The following is a 19,873-nucleotide window of genomic DNA, read 5'->3' on the forward strand; positions in this document are numbered from 1 at the left end:
TTCCCCAAGACCTTTGATGGGTTCTGCATCTTCTGTTGCTAATTCTGGCCAATCTCCATTTGTAGTATTCGGTGGAGTATACAACCTAACCAAACGAGACCAAAGAGACGATAGATGAGACATGGCTTGAATTTGTCCATTCTCCATTGCTTCTTTCATCGCAGCAGTTATGCCCACTGTTTTTGGTGTCATTTTTAAAGATACGACTGACCACTAAAAAACAAGCTAAAAAGGAGCCGAGGGGAAGCCAGTTGCCCTCCAGTAACTTTCGGGCTTTAAAAACGGAACTACAAATTTTAAATTCCAATCAAATTAGCCCCTTCTCAAATTTACAGGATAGCCCTTTCTATTTGAAGTGGATGAATTTTTTTTTTTGCATTTTTCTGACTCTTTTTTGGGATGCATTTTTAGGGAAAGCAATACAGTTGTTATTTTTTCCTTCTGCACTGGGGAACACAAGGTTTCACCTAAGTTTCAGGCCAATCAAAAATATCCCGCCCTTTTTGTTAGAAGAGGGACTAATCCTTTAAATATTTTGTTGTACATTAGTCCCATGGCTTGACCCAAATTCTTCATGTTATACGTATAGATAGATAATGAGAAAGCAAATGAGGCGCGTGTCTTGCGTCCAGCTAATGAACTTTAAACAAACTATCCATGTCTTCCATGTCTCTGTTTACACACATTACATTGTGAGCTGCCAGTGAGCGGCTCACTCAATAGACATAAAAAAGAGGATACTCATTTCATTATCTTAAACGATTTTTTTTCTGTATTTTTGGTAATTACTTCTTTTAGTGACGTAATTGAAAATTCCAAGCATTTAGTTTCGTCCTCCCTTTTAATCACCAATAATTCTTACCTTGTTAAGGTATTTGAAATTTTTTTTGTTTTTCAGGAGGGTTTACCCCGGTTTCAAAGCATGTGAGTTTTAATAGAAGTCATAATTGTTATCAAAATTTAACGAATTCGAGTTGGACTTTTCGTTTTGTCTATATCAAAGGGAGATATCCCATCCATGCCCCAAGAAGGCATGTATTACACAAGTTTTACACAAGAGCAAAAATTCGGCTTATAACATTTCCCATGACAACCCTTCGCTACGACTGATAAGAAAAACTGTACCGAATACCATGGTTTACATGATATCTTGTGGTACATGATATCTTGTGGTACAATGACATCTTGTGATACTTAAATGTTGTATAAATATGTCAGAAAATGGGCTCAGGAATGGATACTTCTTTCACATGAAAGTAAATGTAAAGAAAACGCACATTTCAAATAATACAAAATATTTATGGAAGTGTTATAAATGAATTTATTTTCAGCTACAACAATGAAACTATATAGATATAGCGTCAACCAAAATTAACTGTAGTTCATGTGTGGCTATCCAAAGAAAGAATCCAATCTATTGGCTTCAAGGGCCATTTCTCCAAGACCTTTGATGGGTTCTGCATCTTCTATTGCCATTTCTGGCCAATCTCCATTTGTGGTATTCGGTGGAGTATACAACCTAACCAAACGAGACCAAAGAGACGATAGATGAGACATGGCTTGAATTTGTCCATTCTCCATTGCTTCTTTCATCGCAGCAATTATGCCCACTGTTTTGGGTGTAATTTTTAAAGATACGACTGACCACTAAAAAACAAGCAAAAAGCTTCACAATCAAAATATAAATAATGAAAGAACAATCATGCCCCCTAAGAAAATACCCTGAAACTATATTTGAAGTACATTCATTTAACATAAAATACAATAAGTAAACACGCATTATTTACAAGAAATAAGAATTTCGTTTCAACATCATACAAAGAACAAAATGGCAATTTGGTCACGAGGTAGATTTCTTCAATGATACATTTGTTATAAAATTTGCTATTTTCAGTTAAAGCCCGGCGGACGAGCAACAGAAAGTGACCCGAGAGATAAAAGAGACATATATTATGAAAAAAATAGAATTAAAAAAATTTTCCGCCACACAGGACAGTGTTATTCAGCAGAATTGGAAAATTCTTAAAAAGGCAATTTCAAATTTATTCATATTTGGATTTCAAAAAAAGGTCCAAGGTTATTAGAATCCAACTAGAATTGTATTTTATAGAACACCTACCCATTTACACAACAGGGATGCGGTAGCACATTAGTCTCGAAACTTGTCAGCAGTCGACAAAATCGAATTCTTATATAGAAGATTTGTCTAGAAAAACTACAAGATATAGGGTATTGCGTAATTGCACATCAGCTATTAAAGTGAAAGTCTGTGGGAGTCTGTGTGCAAAAGGGGTAATTTTATGTCTACCCTCTCAAACTTTTCATTGTAGGTTATTCAAACATGGAGAAAAATTTTCATTAAGCATACAATAGATGTTCTGAAGGCGATGACAGCTATGCTTTTATTGCAGAAACAGAAGTTTTAACGGGGAAAGTTACTTTTCCAATATCAGAGCTTTCCGTCAAAAAATTCGACCAGTGCTAAGAGCAAGAGGTTGGGCAAGAACGACAACTTCCTTCTTATGCACAATTTTAGTTTTTATTTTGAAAGCCAAATACACATAAATGAGCACTTCTTCTCGAAGTGTTATGCAAAAGTTACACTTTAGTGTAATGAGTGGGCAGCTGGAGGGGCGTTAGCCTTTCTTATACTTAGTGTAGCCCTAAATACGGTATCAAAAACAAAAATATGAATTTTTTTTCATTTTGAAACGAGAGCAATGAGTAACATTCAAATTCAAAACCAACAGCAATTAATATTGGATATAGTTAGTTTAAGATTTAACATAGATCTTTACATTCATTTTAGATCACTCTGTTTCATTAATAGTTAACAAAATCGAAATTTATCGAGCTGACAATTAAATATCAAGAAAGAATTTTGGCAGGTAGACTGTCCTAAGTTTATAGATAGTTTTGTTCTCAATGAATAATTTATTAATTAATATAGCATATTACTATGGAATATAATGTAGAATAACTTTTCTTGCCTTCATAAACGTTCAAATCTTTAAGTCAAAATTTCCATTTCTTGACGGTCAATTCATTCCTATGAGTTTTTTTTTTAATTTTACTTTTCATTTAAATGAGGAAAAACGAGATAACGTGATGAAAGCCGAGCCTACTTCTCATCAGGTAGTTCGTTTGGTATTTGCCAGAGTGTACAGAATATGAAGTTCTATCAAATATAACCTAAGAAGAACCTAGAGTCTGATTTATTGAAAAATGTCAGCTCTTGCTAAACTTCTCCTACTCGTGTTTTATTTCAAGAATATAGTGATAATTTACTTGAAAATCAAAACCTACCTTACATTCTTTTATACTTTTATCAAAAGAGAGGGCGGGGTGGGACCCAACGTTTCAAAAATATTTGTATTTGAGAATTTCTCTGTAAGTGGTAGCTCCCTCTATCTAGAGAATAAAATCCCTCGGTACAAGGAAATTTTAAAATCCCGAGTAATTCTCGTACACTAAATGTATTAAAACCCAACATACTTCAAAATATTTTTTTACACTTAGCATGTAATATTACATAAGTAATCCTATCAATTTTTTCTTCTTTTTTTTATTTGACATGAAATACTCGACTTTATAACTGTCCTAGGGAAAAGATATAGACATAAAAATATATAGGATTAGGCATGATAGGATAAGTCATGTTTTGACATTTCAATTACCTCAAGAACCCTTTCTAATTCGCAAATGCACAATTTTTGTGTGGTTTTTCTTAATTACCGACTTTGTTCTATTTTTCATACTAAATTAGTATTTATTTTTAAATTCTGAAATTAAGGCTGAAATACTCAAAAGTTGCCAATACTACTTCTTACCATAAAAAAAGCAAAAATAAGCAATAGACTCTGCTTCTTCAGATGGCTATTCTCTAATTAAAAATTAGATAAACCTTACTGAAGCTGCTTTATAACTCAACTTTAACAAAGAGGCCTCACTGGAAGTCTGTTCTTTGATAAGTGTAATTAGCTTGTTTTTCCACTCGTTGGTCTTTGACTTCTGTGATAAATCTAGTTGGGTCAGCCATGAAAGCAACTGTAGGGCTTATTGAAAAAAAAGATTTAAATTTGATTCTTAGGCCCAATGTCAAACTCTTAAACAAAAAAAAAACAAAACATAGTAGGCAAAAAGATAATCAGACCTCCAGCACTTCAGCATATTCCTTAGAGGAATTCAACTTGGAAAAAAATATATAATTAAAACCAATTAAAGCCTAAAGGGAGCTGAAACAGCAAACATACCCTACCTATCCCTTAAGTTGGAGTAAGATGGGATCTAATTCACCATCCACTTTAACTTTTTAATGGCTTAAAAATTTATCCTGATATTCCAGAAATTATAATGGACTAACCCTCCTTCTGCCCCCTCCCCTACAAATTGTGACACAATAAGATTTACCATTTACATGAAACCTATTTATGATTCGATTTCAATGTTATTTTCAATGTAGCTCTTTAATAAAGGCACACACATAAAACAGCGTAATCTAGGAAGAACCCCCAAACGTCCTTTACTTCTTACTTCATTACCTCAAATTATATGATTAGGAATCATGGGGCCATGGATGCTCAACAAATAGTGACCTCACATTTTGCGACCGAGAGTGATGGAATCTTCAAGATACAATACAAATTTTGTAAGCCCTATGAGCCAGATTCAAAGGTGGAGGTCGGCAATTATAGATGCTTTTGATTGGGTCTTACTCAAAGGCTAACTCGAGTTTCCACTTCTATCAGTTCTCCTTCCTCTCGTTTCCATTCAGCAGCTCAGACTCTATAACTACGGAGTCTCAAAATACAATAAAAAAAAATAGGGGCGATGTCGGTGATTCGTTACCAAAGGGGAACGGACAACTTGATAAGGGTTCTTCGCATAGTGCTTCCTCTGCATTCAAAATAAAACAGTTCAATAGAATCCTTTTGATACAAAGCAGTTTTCAATCTCATTGGTGTCCTTTCGACATATTGAGCCTCGTATGCACCAACAAATATAAGAAATCACGGAAATAAGAAGACACGCAAGTGTCTTAGCGAATCACCTGATAATAATAACAAAAAAATTAGAAGTTCTCTGCTTGTTTCGTTGGTTTAATAGGGTGATTCGTCTGATCTCACTTGCTTCTATGTTGATTAAACGGAAATTTATTCAGATATAATAATAACGATAATAATAATAGATGATAAAAGCACAAATACTATCATAAGGCTCTTCCAAGGCTCTACCATCGGGAATACAGAGATACGAAAAAAAAGAAGAAAATGACAAATAGCCACCTTTCACTGACTATCCGCCAAATACCAAGCCGGAGCTAAATCCCATAAGCAATATGTAAAAACCATACACAATTTCCATTTGGGCCAGAGACATCGACCACCTGGTGGTATTAAAAGAAATTACCCAAATCGGAGAAAAAAAATATGTAGAAATCAGAGATTTTTGACAATTTTTTTCTGAAGACACCACCAAGAAGATACTTTTTCACTGACTTGAACAGACTATTTTAGGCAGAATGAGAAGCAGTCAGGGAATAAAAGCTTGATCCGACTGATGAACTGAACGGGATTCAATGCGATTTTGTTTTTACTTCCTTTTTCTGGGCAATTTTACTTTTATCTTTATAATTCTTAAATTCTTTAAATAGCCAATTCTTTGTTATTCTGTATCAAGGGAAAAATAAAATTTATTAGAGTTACTACAGCTATCCAAACAGAGCAGCACTTTCTTCATCTCTCTTGAAGTGTAATTCTTAGGAAATTTCTACCTGCAAAACCAAAGTCACAATATAAAAAAACAGCAAATAGTCTATTTTGGGCGAGGGGGAAGTCTCATTAATTGAGGGAACTTCTGTTCAGTATTGTAAACAAACACACTTAGAAACAACATGGAAATTTTTCTCTAGACAGTGGAATTCAACTGTCTTGAGAAAAATTTCCCTGTTGTTTCTAGGTGTGTTTGTTAAGGAAAGGCAGTGTGGTCCTTGTCGCTAGATATATTAACTATTGGATTAAGACAAGAGAAGAGAATTAACTCATTAGCAAAACTGCTCTTTCATCATATAAGTCAAAATAGCAAAACTGAAAAAAAATATAGCAAAATTAATAAATATAAATGATTTTCAAATGAAATGATAAATAAATTTCCAGAGGGTAACATTTCAACCTAATTTTGAACGGGCTAACATTTTACGCTAGCTGTATATCGTCTAGGAGATGATTCCACACATGTGATCCCGCAAAACAGGGAAATTAAGATCCTCGTTGAGTACTCAAGAGCCTCAGACACATCCCTAGAGAATTCCTAGTTCCCCAATAATGATACAAATAGTTCATCCTACAAATTTACCCAGAGCACAGCTGCTAATAACGATTCAAACACTGATGAACAAAAATACCAAGTTCATAAGCTCTAAACTTGTAAACATTTAAAATTTTAAGCATTATAAAATAACTAAAAATAGTATTTTTAAATGTCACGCAGTCTCCTAAAACACGAACAACTTTATTTTTTAACATATCAACTCTTTTAAATCAAACAGTTCGTGGTAACGAACTGAAGGAAAAGAAAGAAAGGAAACTGTAACGAACTGTAAGGAGCGACCCGGCTCAATAGTAACCAAAACTCTAAAAAATTGAATTTTGGTACCAATAGCTACATCAAAAGAATCGCAATTTAATGCTGATTTTAAATATATAAGTTTCATCAAGTTTAGTCTTACTCATCAAAAGTTACGAGCCTGAAAAAATTCACGTTATTTTAGAAAATAGGGGAAAACACCCCCTAAAACTCATATAATCTTAACAAAAATCACACCATCAGATTCAGCGTATCAGAGAAACCTAATGTAGAAGTTTCAAACTCCTATTTACAAAAATGTGGATTTTTTTTTTGCCAGAAGGCAGATCACGGATGCGTGTTTATTTGTTTTTTTTTGTTGTATTTTTCCCCCAGGGGTGATCGTATCAACCCAGTTGTCCTAGAATGTTGCGAGAGGGCTCATTCTAACGGAAATGAAAAGTTCTAGTGCCCTTTTTAAGTGACCAAAAAAATTGGAGGGCACCTAGGCCCCCTCCCACGATAATTATTTTCCCAAAGTCAACGGATCAAAATTCTGAGATAGTCATTTTATTCAGCGTAGTCAAAAAATTTTATAACTATGTCTTTGGGGACGACTTACACCCCCACAGTCCCCGTGGGAGGGGTTACAAGCTCAAAACTTTGACCAGTTCTTACATATAGTAATGGTTATTGGGAAGTGTACAGGCGTTTTCAGGAAGATTTTTTGGTTGGAGGCAGGGGTTGAGAAGAGGGGGATATGCTGGGGGAACTTTCCATCGAGGATTTTTCATGGTGGAAGAAAATTTCCATGAAGGGAGCGCAGGATTTACTAGCATTACTTAAAAAAAAACAGTGAAAAAATAAATATGAAAAAGTTTTTTTTAGCTGGAAGTAAGCAGCAGCATTAAAACTTAAAACGAACAGAAATTATTACCCATATGATCGGCTCACCTCCACCTAATACCACGCTCTTTACGCTAAAGTATTTTTAGTAATTTCAACTATTTATTCTGCGGCTTTTGTGATTCAGGGGTCATTCTTAATGAATTGGGACAAAATTTAAGCTTTAGTGTAAAGAGCGAGGTACTGACGAGGGGGCGAAGCCCCTCATATATGTAATAAAAACATGAGAATACAAAAGTTCTTTACGTAAGCTAATTTAAAAGTTACGTATATCTTTTACTTATAAAAAGATTCGCAAAAAATTAAAAGTTCTAGTTGCCATTTTAATTAACCGAAAAACGGAGGGCAACTAGGCTTCCTCCCCGCTCTTATGAGAAAGCCATTTAGCTAAACAAAATAGACATACAAATTTCGTTTTAATTATTCCTCTGCGGAGAGCCAAAATCAAAACATGCATTGATTCAAAAACGTTCAGAAATTAAATAAAAAAACAAGTTTTTTAAATGAAAGTAAGGAGCGACATTAAAACTGTTTTAAAATGTAGAGTTAAGAGAAAGAGTCAAACTTTAGCGTAAAGAGCGGGGCGTTGAGAAGGAAAAGCCCCTTTCATATACGGAGTAATTTCTGTTTGTTTTAAGTTTTAATGTCGCTCCTTACTTTCATCTAAAAAACTTGTTTTTTATTTAATTTTACACAACAGTACCAGTCCATAGCCAACAACTATAAGACTGATGGTTGTTAAAGAAGAACGACGCTCCTAAATTTTGATCGTTGTTCACCCACGGCGTTGTAAGTTAACATAGATGAGGCAGTGTAATCTCCATTCCAATTTCTACACATACCAGCCCTTTTAAGGCTCTTAGCGCTCTTACCCTGCTCTTACCAAACTAAGTGTTCATTCACAAATATTATTAAAACGTTTTTATATAAGTAACAATGGAAATTTTTCGTGATTTCAGCGAAGAATTAACGGAAAAATGGAGTAATATTTGTATCAGCATATTTCAAGACGTCTTAATGTCACTCTTAATTTCAACAAACTGTAAATTAATGACCTAGGTCATGGGAGATGCTTTGGAGGAAGATCATTTCACTTTGTTGGGACTTTTTTTTTAGAAGAATCGCTCATTCTTTCGGTCCGTAATGATTTTCTTTAGAGTTTTGTACCAATTTACCAGACGTATTACTGAATTTTTTTCTATTTATAAAGCGTTTACAATTCTTCTTTGTTATCTTCTAGTGTGATTTGCCCGTTTTGTCAAGCTTTTGTTCGTTTTTTTTTAATATCGATAAAGACTTTAATACTTAAAGCCAAAATGTTCGGGAATTTTAGTTTTTTTACAATCTTGATTAAGGGTGTTACCTGTTCCTTCAATATATACATATTTGTATTTTTTTAGTAAGTAAAGAAATCAACAAAAATGTTACCAATGAAGCAAAATAATTACTAATAAGTTAAACACATTTATCATGACTAGCAATTATAGCATAAAGTAAAATTGAAAAAAAAGCCTGACCATCAAGGGTTTCGCTAATTGTCAGGTTTACACCTATCTACCACATTTGAAGGTGAGTGCTAAGATTTTGAGAAAAGGTCAAATTACTTAAAAAAAACAAATTTAGAACATATTCAACACTGTAACATTGACGCAATACTGCCCCAATATCCTGTTTTCCTGGTCTCACAGCACAATATAACGAATTTCATCTGCAAAAAGTTAGAATATCATTGAATTTTGAATAGGGCTGATTTCAGGAATCAGTTGAAACCAAGCCACGAGTACAATTAATATACCTTCTAGCAATTCCCAGACTGCCATCCCCCTATCAAATCTGAAAGTCAAAATCAAAGTATCTTCTGTGGCGTTTGGAATTAGAACTCAAGCTAAAAGAGTTGCTGAGCCTTATTTCTGATTAAATAAAAAAAAAATTTTAATGAGTGTAAAGAGTTACATTAAAATTCTAAAACGAACAGAAATTATTCCGCATATGAAAGGGGCAGTCCCCTTTCAAACGCCTCGCTTTTTTACGCTAAAGTTTTTTTTTAATTGTTAAAAAGAAGAGTTGCGACAAAGAGTCAAACTTCAGAGTAAAGAGCGACACGTTGAGAAAGGGACAGCCCCTTTCATATACAGAATAATTTCTGTTCGTTTTAAATTTTAATGTCTCTCCATACTTTCAGTAAAAAAAAAAGTTTTTTTATTATATTTCTGAACATTTTTCAACTAATGCACGTCTGAATTTGGCTCACCGTGTATAAGAAATTGAAGTGAAATTTGCATATTAATTTTGGCATATTTATTCTGTATATGAAGGGTTGCCCCATCCTCAATACCTTACTCTTTACGCTAAAGCTGTTAGCACTTTTGAAAAAGCTTCCTATTCTAATTAAACGACCCCCGTATTTCAGTAGCCGCTCTTAAAAAAATTTGCTTATTGGTTTAAAAAGTAGAATTGTGACAAAGAGTCAAACTTAAGAGTAAAGAGCGAATCGTTGAGAAGGGGACATCCCTTTCATATATGAAATAATTTCTGTTCGTTTTAAATTTTAATGTCGCTCCATACTTTCAATAAAAAAACAAACATATTTTGTATTTAATTTCTGAATGTTTTTCAACTAATGCAGGTTCGAACTTGGCTCACCGTGTATGAACAATTGAGGTGAAATTTGCACAATAATTTTGGCAGATTTATTCTGTATATGAAGGGTTGCCCCTACCTCAATACTTTATTCTTTACGCTAAAGCTGTTAGCACTTTCCAACTCTAATTAAATGCCCCCCGTATTTCAGTAGCCACTCTGAAAAAATTTGGAAAAAGATTCAAACTTTAGATTATAATTTCTGTTCGTTTCGAGTCGTTGCTCCTTACTTTCAGTAAAAAAGTTGTCTCTTTTGTATTTAATTTCTGATCGTTATTCAACTAATATCGGTAAATCTGGCTCATCCTCTTTGAAACATACCCCCCTCCCCCAACGAAAACTCCACCAAAGAAATTTCATCCAAAGTAAAGTGCACCTCCACCAATATGTTCCGTCCAGAGAGTTCCATCCTCGCTGATAATCCCGTCTCTTAGTAAAATCGCTTGGGAACGATTCTGCCTAAAAAATCCTCCTTAGCATTCTTTCATTTGAATAAGCTTTTAATCTCTAATCAGATTATCGATTGCTCCAGAAATGCCCCTTCCGTGGATATCCTTTCCCGAAAATCAAAACACGTGGAAAATAGACCCAAATAAATCGTCCAGAACATCTCCACATGAAAAATTTGGCAAAGAGAATTTAAGACAATTAAAAAGGAATTTCTTATTTTAATTATGTCAAATCACCCACTGTAACATGTCCCATGGAAAATTCACCCCACAGAAATTTCTCTTCCCAAGGAAGATTCTTTATATAGAAATCCACACGAAGCACCCACCCACCTCAAAAAATGTCTTTATACTTCCCAATAACAAAAATACTATACGTAAACAACGGACAAATTCCATAACTTATAGGCCTCTTTCCACGGACTTTGGGGGGGAGTCACTTTACACCCAAAGATATAGATATTTGATCTTTGAACAATACTGACCAAAATATATATCTCAAAATCTTGATAAGATAACTTCAGGGAAAAAATGAGCGTGGCAGGGGTTCAGTTGCCCTCCTATCCTTTTGGTCATTGAAAAGATAATTGATATTTTAATTTCAGTTCGAATATACCCCTCCCAATCGTCTGGGACCATTATTTCAATACAACCCCCCCTGGGGAAAAAAACCCAAAAAAATAAACTAGTAATGTGTCTTCTGGCAAAAATTAGAAAATTTCACATTTTCGTATATAGGAGTTTGAAGCTTCTACAGTAGGGTTCTAAGGTAGGCTGAATAGGATTCCTTGAATTTTAGGGGGTGTTTCCCCTATTTCAAAAAGCAGGCAAATTTTATCAGGGTCATAATTTTTGATGGGTAACACTAAACTTGATGAGTCTTGTATATGTGGAATCACCATATTAAGTTGATTCTTTTGATGAATATGCTGATATTGAAATTCCGTTTTTTAGAGTTTCGGTTAATATTGAGCCGAGCCGCTCCTTACTTGTAGTTCATTAGAACGAACTGTTTGATACTATCGCTAATTTAGTTCAATAAACAAAATTTTCACCCACACAAATAAAACTACCGGGGCCCTACCCCCTCCTTTGACCTTCCTAAGTCGTTTAAGATCAAGAAGAAGATTTAACGGCAACTCCACCAGTGTTTCATGGATGGTGTTACTGTCAACTACAATTATAGATGGTAACATGTTTTCTTTTCCAACACCCTAATTTTTGCCTCTAAGCAGTTTTTCCAATAGATTTATGAAATTCTTGTATGGTGTAGGAGCCAAATGTGAGATCTAAGATTTCCTATGGTAAAAGAACGACACGATAGTTAACTGAGCCACCAAGTCATTGTTATTCATATATTCTTAGAAATATATCAATGTATTGTTTCTGGGGTGCTATTCACATGATGTTAAGCATCATTGTAATGTGACAAATTAATATGTAATCACTATCCCTGGGGATAAATGTTTCCGGGGAGTTCTTGGCATCATTCAAACAATTCTTTGTTTCCGAGAGTTTATTAGTATATTTCCGAGGATTTGAAGAACAATGGGTTAGTCACTGAGACAACAAGTCAATAATATTGTTATGTTCTTAGAAATACACTCTAACCAAATGCTATCAAAGCGTTATTTCCTAGTGCTCTTTTGGCATCATTCCGAGAATATGCATACCACAGTGATTTGAGATTGTTGCTAGACAAGCACATTCTTTCTATACTCTGACGGTACCAAGCATACTGGTTCTTCGGATGGTCAATGACACTTGTTTCGGTCCAAAAATTGTAACGACTACAGCCAGCCAGGTATCCTCTTTGTAATGTCATGGTCCCCAGTACAATGGTTTTCCATTACCAGACCTACGACTGAGTCTTGGATCCCCGGTCCCCATGCTCCCCTCCAGGGCTCCATATCCCCATTCCAAGGGTCCCCAACGTCCCCTCTCCAAACTTTGCTTAACTTAATTTTTTTGAACTTGGGAATTTTTTACCATAATTTTCTTTAACTTATTTTTTGAACTTAAAATTTTTTTATCGAACTTAATTTTTTTATTTTATTTAAGTTAGGAATTGTTTTTAACTAGACAATTTTTCAATTTTTTTTCATGTAAGATATTGACATGTAATCTTTGGTGAACACGGTTGTTGAATTTTTTTCATGCGCCCGTCCCCGTGGTACTATGTGGTTGATCAACGACAGTAGTTTGTTTATAACATGTTTTCAATCAACATTAATTGTGCAGTGCAAGGACAAACACTCACATCGTAATTTAACAAGTAAAGATTAAATATTTAAAGAAAGTGTGCCTACATGATAGAGTTGTCGCACCATTGAATGCTAACAAGGACAAATATTTGAACTGCAAAACATGCACTAATGGTTACACCATTGGAAATGTATGCTAGCGTTGTCATGGCAGTGAGAGATTAAATTTCTTTGGAGTGCCGGAAAGATTCAAATGTTATAATGGTGGATAGAATAAATTGCGAGAGATGATAGTGCTTAAAGAAAATGCAAGCCTTAAACGAATAGTTGATGACGAGGGTCAACTTGTTGCTAATGCTGCTGGTAACACTTTATCCGTTGAAAAATCATATCATCATCTTTTTGGTTTTACTATTCAACGGAACGTAAAAACAAGACAGGTGAACTTCAGCACCAATGTCATAAATTATGTCTTGTCTATGTATCTGAACTTTTAACTATGTAAATATAATTTGGTAATAGACAATAAAAATCAAGGGCAAAATAAAAAGGACAGTCGCAAACAACATCGCCAAGGAAATTAAAGACCATTCAATGAAAAGCAAACCATCACTGAACGCTCATAGTATCATTGGTAGTTTACCAAATGATACCATCATTGAACAGAATAATAGCAATGATGAAAAAACGAAGATGAAATTCTTCAAGAAAGCATGTGCAGATGATAGTTATCACAGCATTGAATAGTAAAGAAAAGCAAATATTTGAGCTACGAACTAAACACCATTTGAAATGTATGTGCGCATTGTCAAGACAGTGAGAGATTAAATTTCTTTGGACTACCGAGGACCATCTAGTGCTTAAAGATAATACACACCTAAACGACATAGTTGACAACGAGGTTCAACTTCTTGCTCAGAGCTCCGGTAACACGTTACATGTTGATAAATCCTATCGCCATATTTCGGGGATTGAAATTCAACGGAGGGTAAAAAGAAAACAGGGATATTGCTGCACCAATGTCATAAGTAATATCTTGACTCAGTGCAAGAACTGTTATTTGTGTAATCACAGTCAAAATAAAAAGGACATGTGCAGATAATATCACCAAGGAAATTAATGACAATTCAATGAAAAGCAAAGCATCGGTGAAAGCTATTAGTATCATTGGTAATGTACCATCATATACCATCATTGGACCGATGAATAGCAATGATGAAATGTGTGATGAATTTGTAAATGAAACCATATTAAAAGTCGTATATTACCCCCAAATCAAATAAGTACCATGTTAAGATAAAACATAATGAATTATTTTTTTGGAATGGACTTGAAACATTAAATTTTTTTCTGATGATATTAATAACATGTAGTATGGTACGGGCCATTATTTCCACAAGAATATTTCATTGAATAACTACATAATGTTTTTTTTAGGGTAAGCAAGCAACTCTTAGCATATTTATTCCAAAGTCAGAGATACAAGAACATGAGTTTTCAGACAAAGCTACTATCAGCAGGCTCACAGAGGGTTTAATAGAGTCTGAAAAACGCGGAAAAAGTTTTTACCACAGTCTGAGATAGATGAACCAGATTTTTTTTAGAGTTAAGAGACATATGAAGTGAAAATTTATTCAACAAAAAAGTTAAACTTCTTCTGAATTTTTCCAAAAGAAGAGAAATGTTTTTATTTTTTAAATTTTCTCAAAGAAGAGAGAAAAAAATCAACTACTGTTCTGATTTTTTTTAAACAAGTGAGAAAAGTCCAAACACGGTTTTGTATTTTTCTAAAAAAGAGAAAAAAGTTACACTTCTGTTCAGATTCCCCCCGAAATAGTGAAAAAATTCAGTTTGTTATGAATCTTTTCATAGAAAAGAATTTTTTGGTATTTAGCCAGTTAACAACAAGTTTAATTAAGCCGGATTAACCGTGTAGTTTTGGAATATATTATAAGTGAAAACTAGCTCTTTTTTTTCAGGATATTAATAGGCTGTTGGGCAAGTTTTTTTTATAAATTATTTTAAATAGTGAAAGGAACTGTCTTTTTGCTTGATTATTATTCTGGTTTGACAGTGATTTGGAATGAGTGAAAGGACTACTTTGAGTTGTTTAAAGTAACACAAATAGGCAAGCAGAAGAGGGGCAGTTCCCTGTCACAACCGCCGTTGTACTGCGGGGAGTCTCCCTTAAACTGCGGGAATTAGGTGAACGGGAACTGACACTTCCCTTGTTTATCACTCGTTATTCCCTTGTTTATGTTGACCTATGCTCCGCCCCCGACTATTCTGATTGGACACTGATTACGCTAGTGTTGGCTTCAGAACAGAACTCACTTTTTTCGAATCAATAGAAAAATTCAGAGCCAAACTGCAACTTTTTTGCCTTGTATAGAAACAATTCAGAACATAACTTGAATTTTTTGTTTTGGTGAAAATCAGAACAGAGTTTTAACTTTCATTCCTCTTCTTTGAAAAAATTCAGAACAGAACTCTTTTTCTCCTCTTTGGAAAAAATTTTGAACTGAAGTGCAATTTTTTCTCTTCCATTGAAAAATTCAAAATAGAAGTGTAACTTCTTTTCTCTTCTTTGGAAAAAAATTCAGAAGTAAAGTGTAACTTTTTCCCTTCAATGGACAATTTAGAACAGAAGCTGAACTTTTGTTACTCTTATTTAGGAAATTCGGAACTGTAGAATGACTTTTTTCTCTTCTTTGAAAAAATTCAGAACGGAAGTTTATCTTTTTTTCTCTTCTTTGGAAAGAGTTGCAAGAGAAAAAAGTTGCACTTTAGCTCTGGATTTTTCCATAGATCAGAAAAAAGTTCAGAACTGAAGTGCAGTTTTTTTCTTTCATGAAAAATTTCAGAACATAACTGTCACTTTTTTTCTGATCTATGGAAAAATTCAGAGCTAAAGTGCAACGTTTTCTCTTCTATAGAAAAACTCAAAGCATAACTTGAATTTTTTTGTTTAGGTAGAAATCAGAACATACTTTGAACTTTTATTCCTCTTCTTTGAAAAAAAAAATAAAATATAACTCTTTTTGTCTTCTTCAGAAAAATTCAGAACTGAAAAGCGACTTTTTTCTCTTAAACGGAAAAATTCAAAACAGAAGTGTAACTTTTTTCTCTTCAATTGAAAAATTCAGAACAGATGCTGAGCTTTTTTCTCTTTTTTTAGGAAAAATCAGAACACAAGTTAATTTTTTCTTCTCTTCTATTGAGAAATTTAGAACAGAACTTGAACTTTTTTCTTTTCCTTGGAAAATTTCTGAACTCAAGTGCAACTTTCTTCAGAAGAATACTTTATTTTTTATCTTCTTTGGAAAAATTTAGAACATAAATTGATCTTTTTTCTCTTCTTTGGAAAAATTCAGAACATAGGTTGAAGTTTTTTCTCTTTTTTGGAAATTCAGGGCAGAAGTACAACTTTTTTCTCCTTTATGAAAAAATTCAGAAAAGAAGTGTCACTTTTTTTCTCATCTATGGAAAAACTCGGAGCTAAAGTGCAACTTTTTTCTGTTCTATAGAAAAATTCAGAACATGACTTGAATTTTTTTGTTTTGGGGAAAATCAGAAAAGAATTCGAACTTTTTTTTCTCTTTTTTGTAAAGATTCAGAACAGAACCCTTTTTCTCTTTTTTGGAAAAAAAATCAGAACTGAAGAGAAACTTTTTTCTCTTCCATGGAAAAATTCAAAACAGAACTTTTTTTTCTGTTTTGAGGAAAATCAGAAAAGAGGAGAAAGTTTTTTCTCTTTTTTAGAAAAATTCAGAACAGAGGTTAAATTTTTTCCTTTCTTGGACAAATTTAGAACTGTAGCATAACTTGTTTCCCTTCTTTGGAGAAATTCAGAACAGAAACGTGACTTTTTCTCTTCTTTAGCAAAATTCAGAACAGAAGTTGAAATTTTTGGTATATTATTATCATTAACAAAAGTTTTTTGCAACACATGTTGACATTTCAATCACAGTTCAATTAATGATAATAAAGTTCTCCGGATAGTCAGGGCTCTGCTCACATTATTTTATTTCATCGATAAAATACTTAGCAGACATGTCGATGCCATAGGGCTGTCATCGGAATGATGCCAATGATGCCTGGAAAGAACTATCACAAGACTTAATAACAAAACCAAATTGTGACTTTCACTCTCTGTGAAAGATATATAGCAGTCGTGTATTAAAAAAAACGACATTGAGAGGCACCAGGCTAAGAAGTTCTCGGAAAAAGGGCAAAAATTCTCGGAAATAGAGTTGTCAGAATGATGCCAAGAAACTCCCCTGAAACAGAGATGACAATGGCTGAGCAACTTTGTTTCTATAGCCACCTGTTACAGAAAAACCATTATCTGTTCAAATGGTCGGGTGTCATGGGATCCATTTGGGCATATAATCAAAAACTGACAAGCATCCATGTAAAATCATCGAGTGTTGTCGAAATGGTGCCAAGAAATTCCCTAAAATATAGATCTCAAGGCATAGCAACAATACCAGACAGTGAGTTTTGCAGTAAAGGTAGGACAATTCAGAAGAGCAGTGTAACTTTTTTTCTTATTTGGAAACATTCCGAACTGAAGTGTAAGTTTTTTCTCCTCAATGAAAAAATTCACAACAGAATTTGAACGTTTTCCACTGTTTTGGGGGAAATCAGAACAGAAGTGTAACTTGTTTCTCTTCTTTAGAAAAAAAATCAGAACAGAAATCAGATTTTTTTTTCTCTTCTTTGCGACAATTTAGAAGTGAAGTATGGCTTTTCTCTTCTTTTCGAAAAATTCAGAAAAGAAGTTGAACTTTTTTCTTTTAATAAATTCCCAATTTATAGGTCTCTAACTCTGAAAAGAATGTTGTTCATCTCTCTCAGACTTGGGTAAAAAAACCTTATCCATGTATCTCAGACTCTAGTAAACCTTCTGTGAGCCTGGTAGTAGTGTCTATTTCTAAAAACTGTTCTTACATCTCTAACTTTTGAAAAAACATTCAAAATGATGGAGTTACTAGCTTACCTTAAAAATAAAGGAAAATTAAGACAGTAATTCAATGAAATATTCTTATTGAAATAATGAAACGCACAATTCTACATGCTATTAATATCACCATAAAAAATTGTAATGATTAGAGCCCATTCCAACAAAAAATAATTCATCATGTTTTATCTTTACATGGCACTTCTTTCATTTCGGGATCGTAAACGACTTTTAACACGGTTTCACCTACAAGCTTATCATAAATTTAATCATAATAATATTCTGTTCAATGATGGTATCTGATGGTAAACTACCAATGATACTACTAATGTTCAGCGATGCTTTGCTTTTCGTTGAATTGTCTTTAATTTCCTTGGTGATGTTTTCTGCCAATACCCTTTCAAATTTGCTTGCATTTCACTGTCTATTACCACATTATTTTTACACTGGTAACAGTTCAGGCACTGAGACAAGATATGATTTATGAGATTGGTGCAGCAGTACGCCTGTCTTGTTTTCTTCTTCCGTTGAATGCTAATACCCGAGAGATGGCGATAAGATTTATCAACAGGTAACGTGTTTCCCGTGCTGCGAGTAAGAAGTTGACCCTGGTTGTCAAATATTACTTTTAGGCATGCATTATCTTTAAACACTATCATCTCTGGAAATTTTAATCTAGTATACAAATCATCAATAATGTTGAATTTTCTCAGTAGTCCAAAGAAATTTAGTCTCTCACTGTCATGAGAATGCTCATATACATTTCGAATGGTGTCACCATTAGTGCTTGTTTTGTAGATCAAATATTTGTCTTAGTCAGCATTAAATACCGGGATAACTCTATCATATGCACACACTTTCTTGATGTATTTTATCTTCAATTTTCATTACTGCTATTATTCTGTTCAATGATGGCATATGTTGGTAAACTACCAGTGATAATATTAACGTTCAGCGATGGTTTGCTTTTCATTGAATTCTTTCATTTCCTTGGTGATGTTATCTCCCAGTGCCTTTTTATTTTGCCCTTGATTTTACTGTTTATTACCAAATTATTTTTACGTAGGTAACAGTTCTGATACATAGACAAGATATACTTTATGACGATGGTGCTGGAGTTCAGCTGTCTTTTTTTACGTTCCGTGAATGTTAATTCCAATAATATGACGATATGGTTTATCAACGGGTAACGAGTTACCTGCAGCGTTAGCAAGAAGTTGACCATCGTCATCAACTATTAGTTTTAGTATTGCATTACCTTTAAGCACTATCATCTCTGGAAATTTAACGCTGGTATATACAACACTGTGTCTTTTGAATTTTTTCAATACCCAACGAAATTTTCACTATGAAAGTCACCATGAGGGCGACCACGTAAAAGAAAAACCAAAAACCATGTTTGCCAAAGATTACATGTCAATTTAAGATATGAAAAAAAACACTGAAAAATTTTAAGTTCAAAAAAATCTAAGTTCAAAAAATTAAGTTTAAAAAAATAAAAAAATATATATATAATTTTAGCTATTTAAGATATGAAAAAAAAACAAAAAATTTTAAGTTCAAAAAAATAAGTTCAAAAAAATTAAGTTCAAAAAAGTTTGGGCGAAGCATCGGGGACCCCTGGAGGGGGCAAAGGGCCCTGGAGGGGATATGGGGACCCAAATATCATGCGCAAGTCCGGTAATGGAAGACCAGTATGTCTGGGACCATTACATTACAAAAGGGATACCTGGCCGGCTATAGTCACTACAATTTGTGGACCAAAAAAATTATCATTGACCATCAAAAGGACCAGTGTGCTCAGTACCATTAGGATGCCAAAGGAATATGTTTGTCAAGCAACCATCTTAAATCACTGTGGTATGCATATTCTCGATTGATCCCAAAAAATCACTCGGAAACAACTTATTAATAGCATTTGCTTCGAATGTGTTTCTAAGAACATAATAATACCATTGACTTGTTGGCTCACTTGACTAACGCATTGTTCTTAAAATTATAGGAAACGTACAAAGAAATTCTCGGAAACAAAATGTTGTCGGAATGATGCCAAGAAATTCCAAAAAACATTTATCTCCAAGCATAGCAATTCATATTAACTAGGCACAAAACAATGATGGCTAACATCATGTGACTAGGAAAGAATG

At 33.8% G+C, this 19,873-nt stretch overlaps 1 protein-coding gene across 5 annotated transcripts in view; it reads right to left on the reverse strand.

The window, feature by feature from the left end:
- Window positions 1–19,873, reverse strand: part of LOC136029590 (baculoviral IAP repeat-containing protein 6-like) — a 397,865-nt gene that overhangs the window by 280,221 nt on the left and 97,771 nt on the right. For 2 of the 5 annotated variants that reach the window (XM_065708091.1, XM_065708090.1), the window contains one exon: window positions 1,298–1,647. The exons of 2 other annotated variants lie outside the window; for them this stretch is intronic. In XM_065708091.1, coding sequence (XP_065564163.1) covers window positions 1,393–1,647 — 255 coding nt within the window. In that variant the 3' untranslated portion in view covers window positions 1,298–1,392. Of the gene's footprint in view, window positions 1–1,297; window positions 1,648–3,909; window positions 4,120–19,873 lie in introns of those variants that run through there. One more of the 5 variants, XM_065708086.1, reaches the window with a different exon arrangement.

This window comes from Artemia franciscana, chromosome 7, assembly GCF_032884065.1.
Source record: "Artemia franciscana chromosome 7, ASM3288406v1, whole genome shotgun sequence".
NCBI classification, from domain to species: Eukaryota; Metazoa; Arthropoda; class Branchiopoda; order Anostraca; family Artemiidae; genus Artemia; species Artemia franciscana.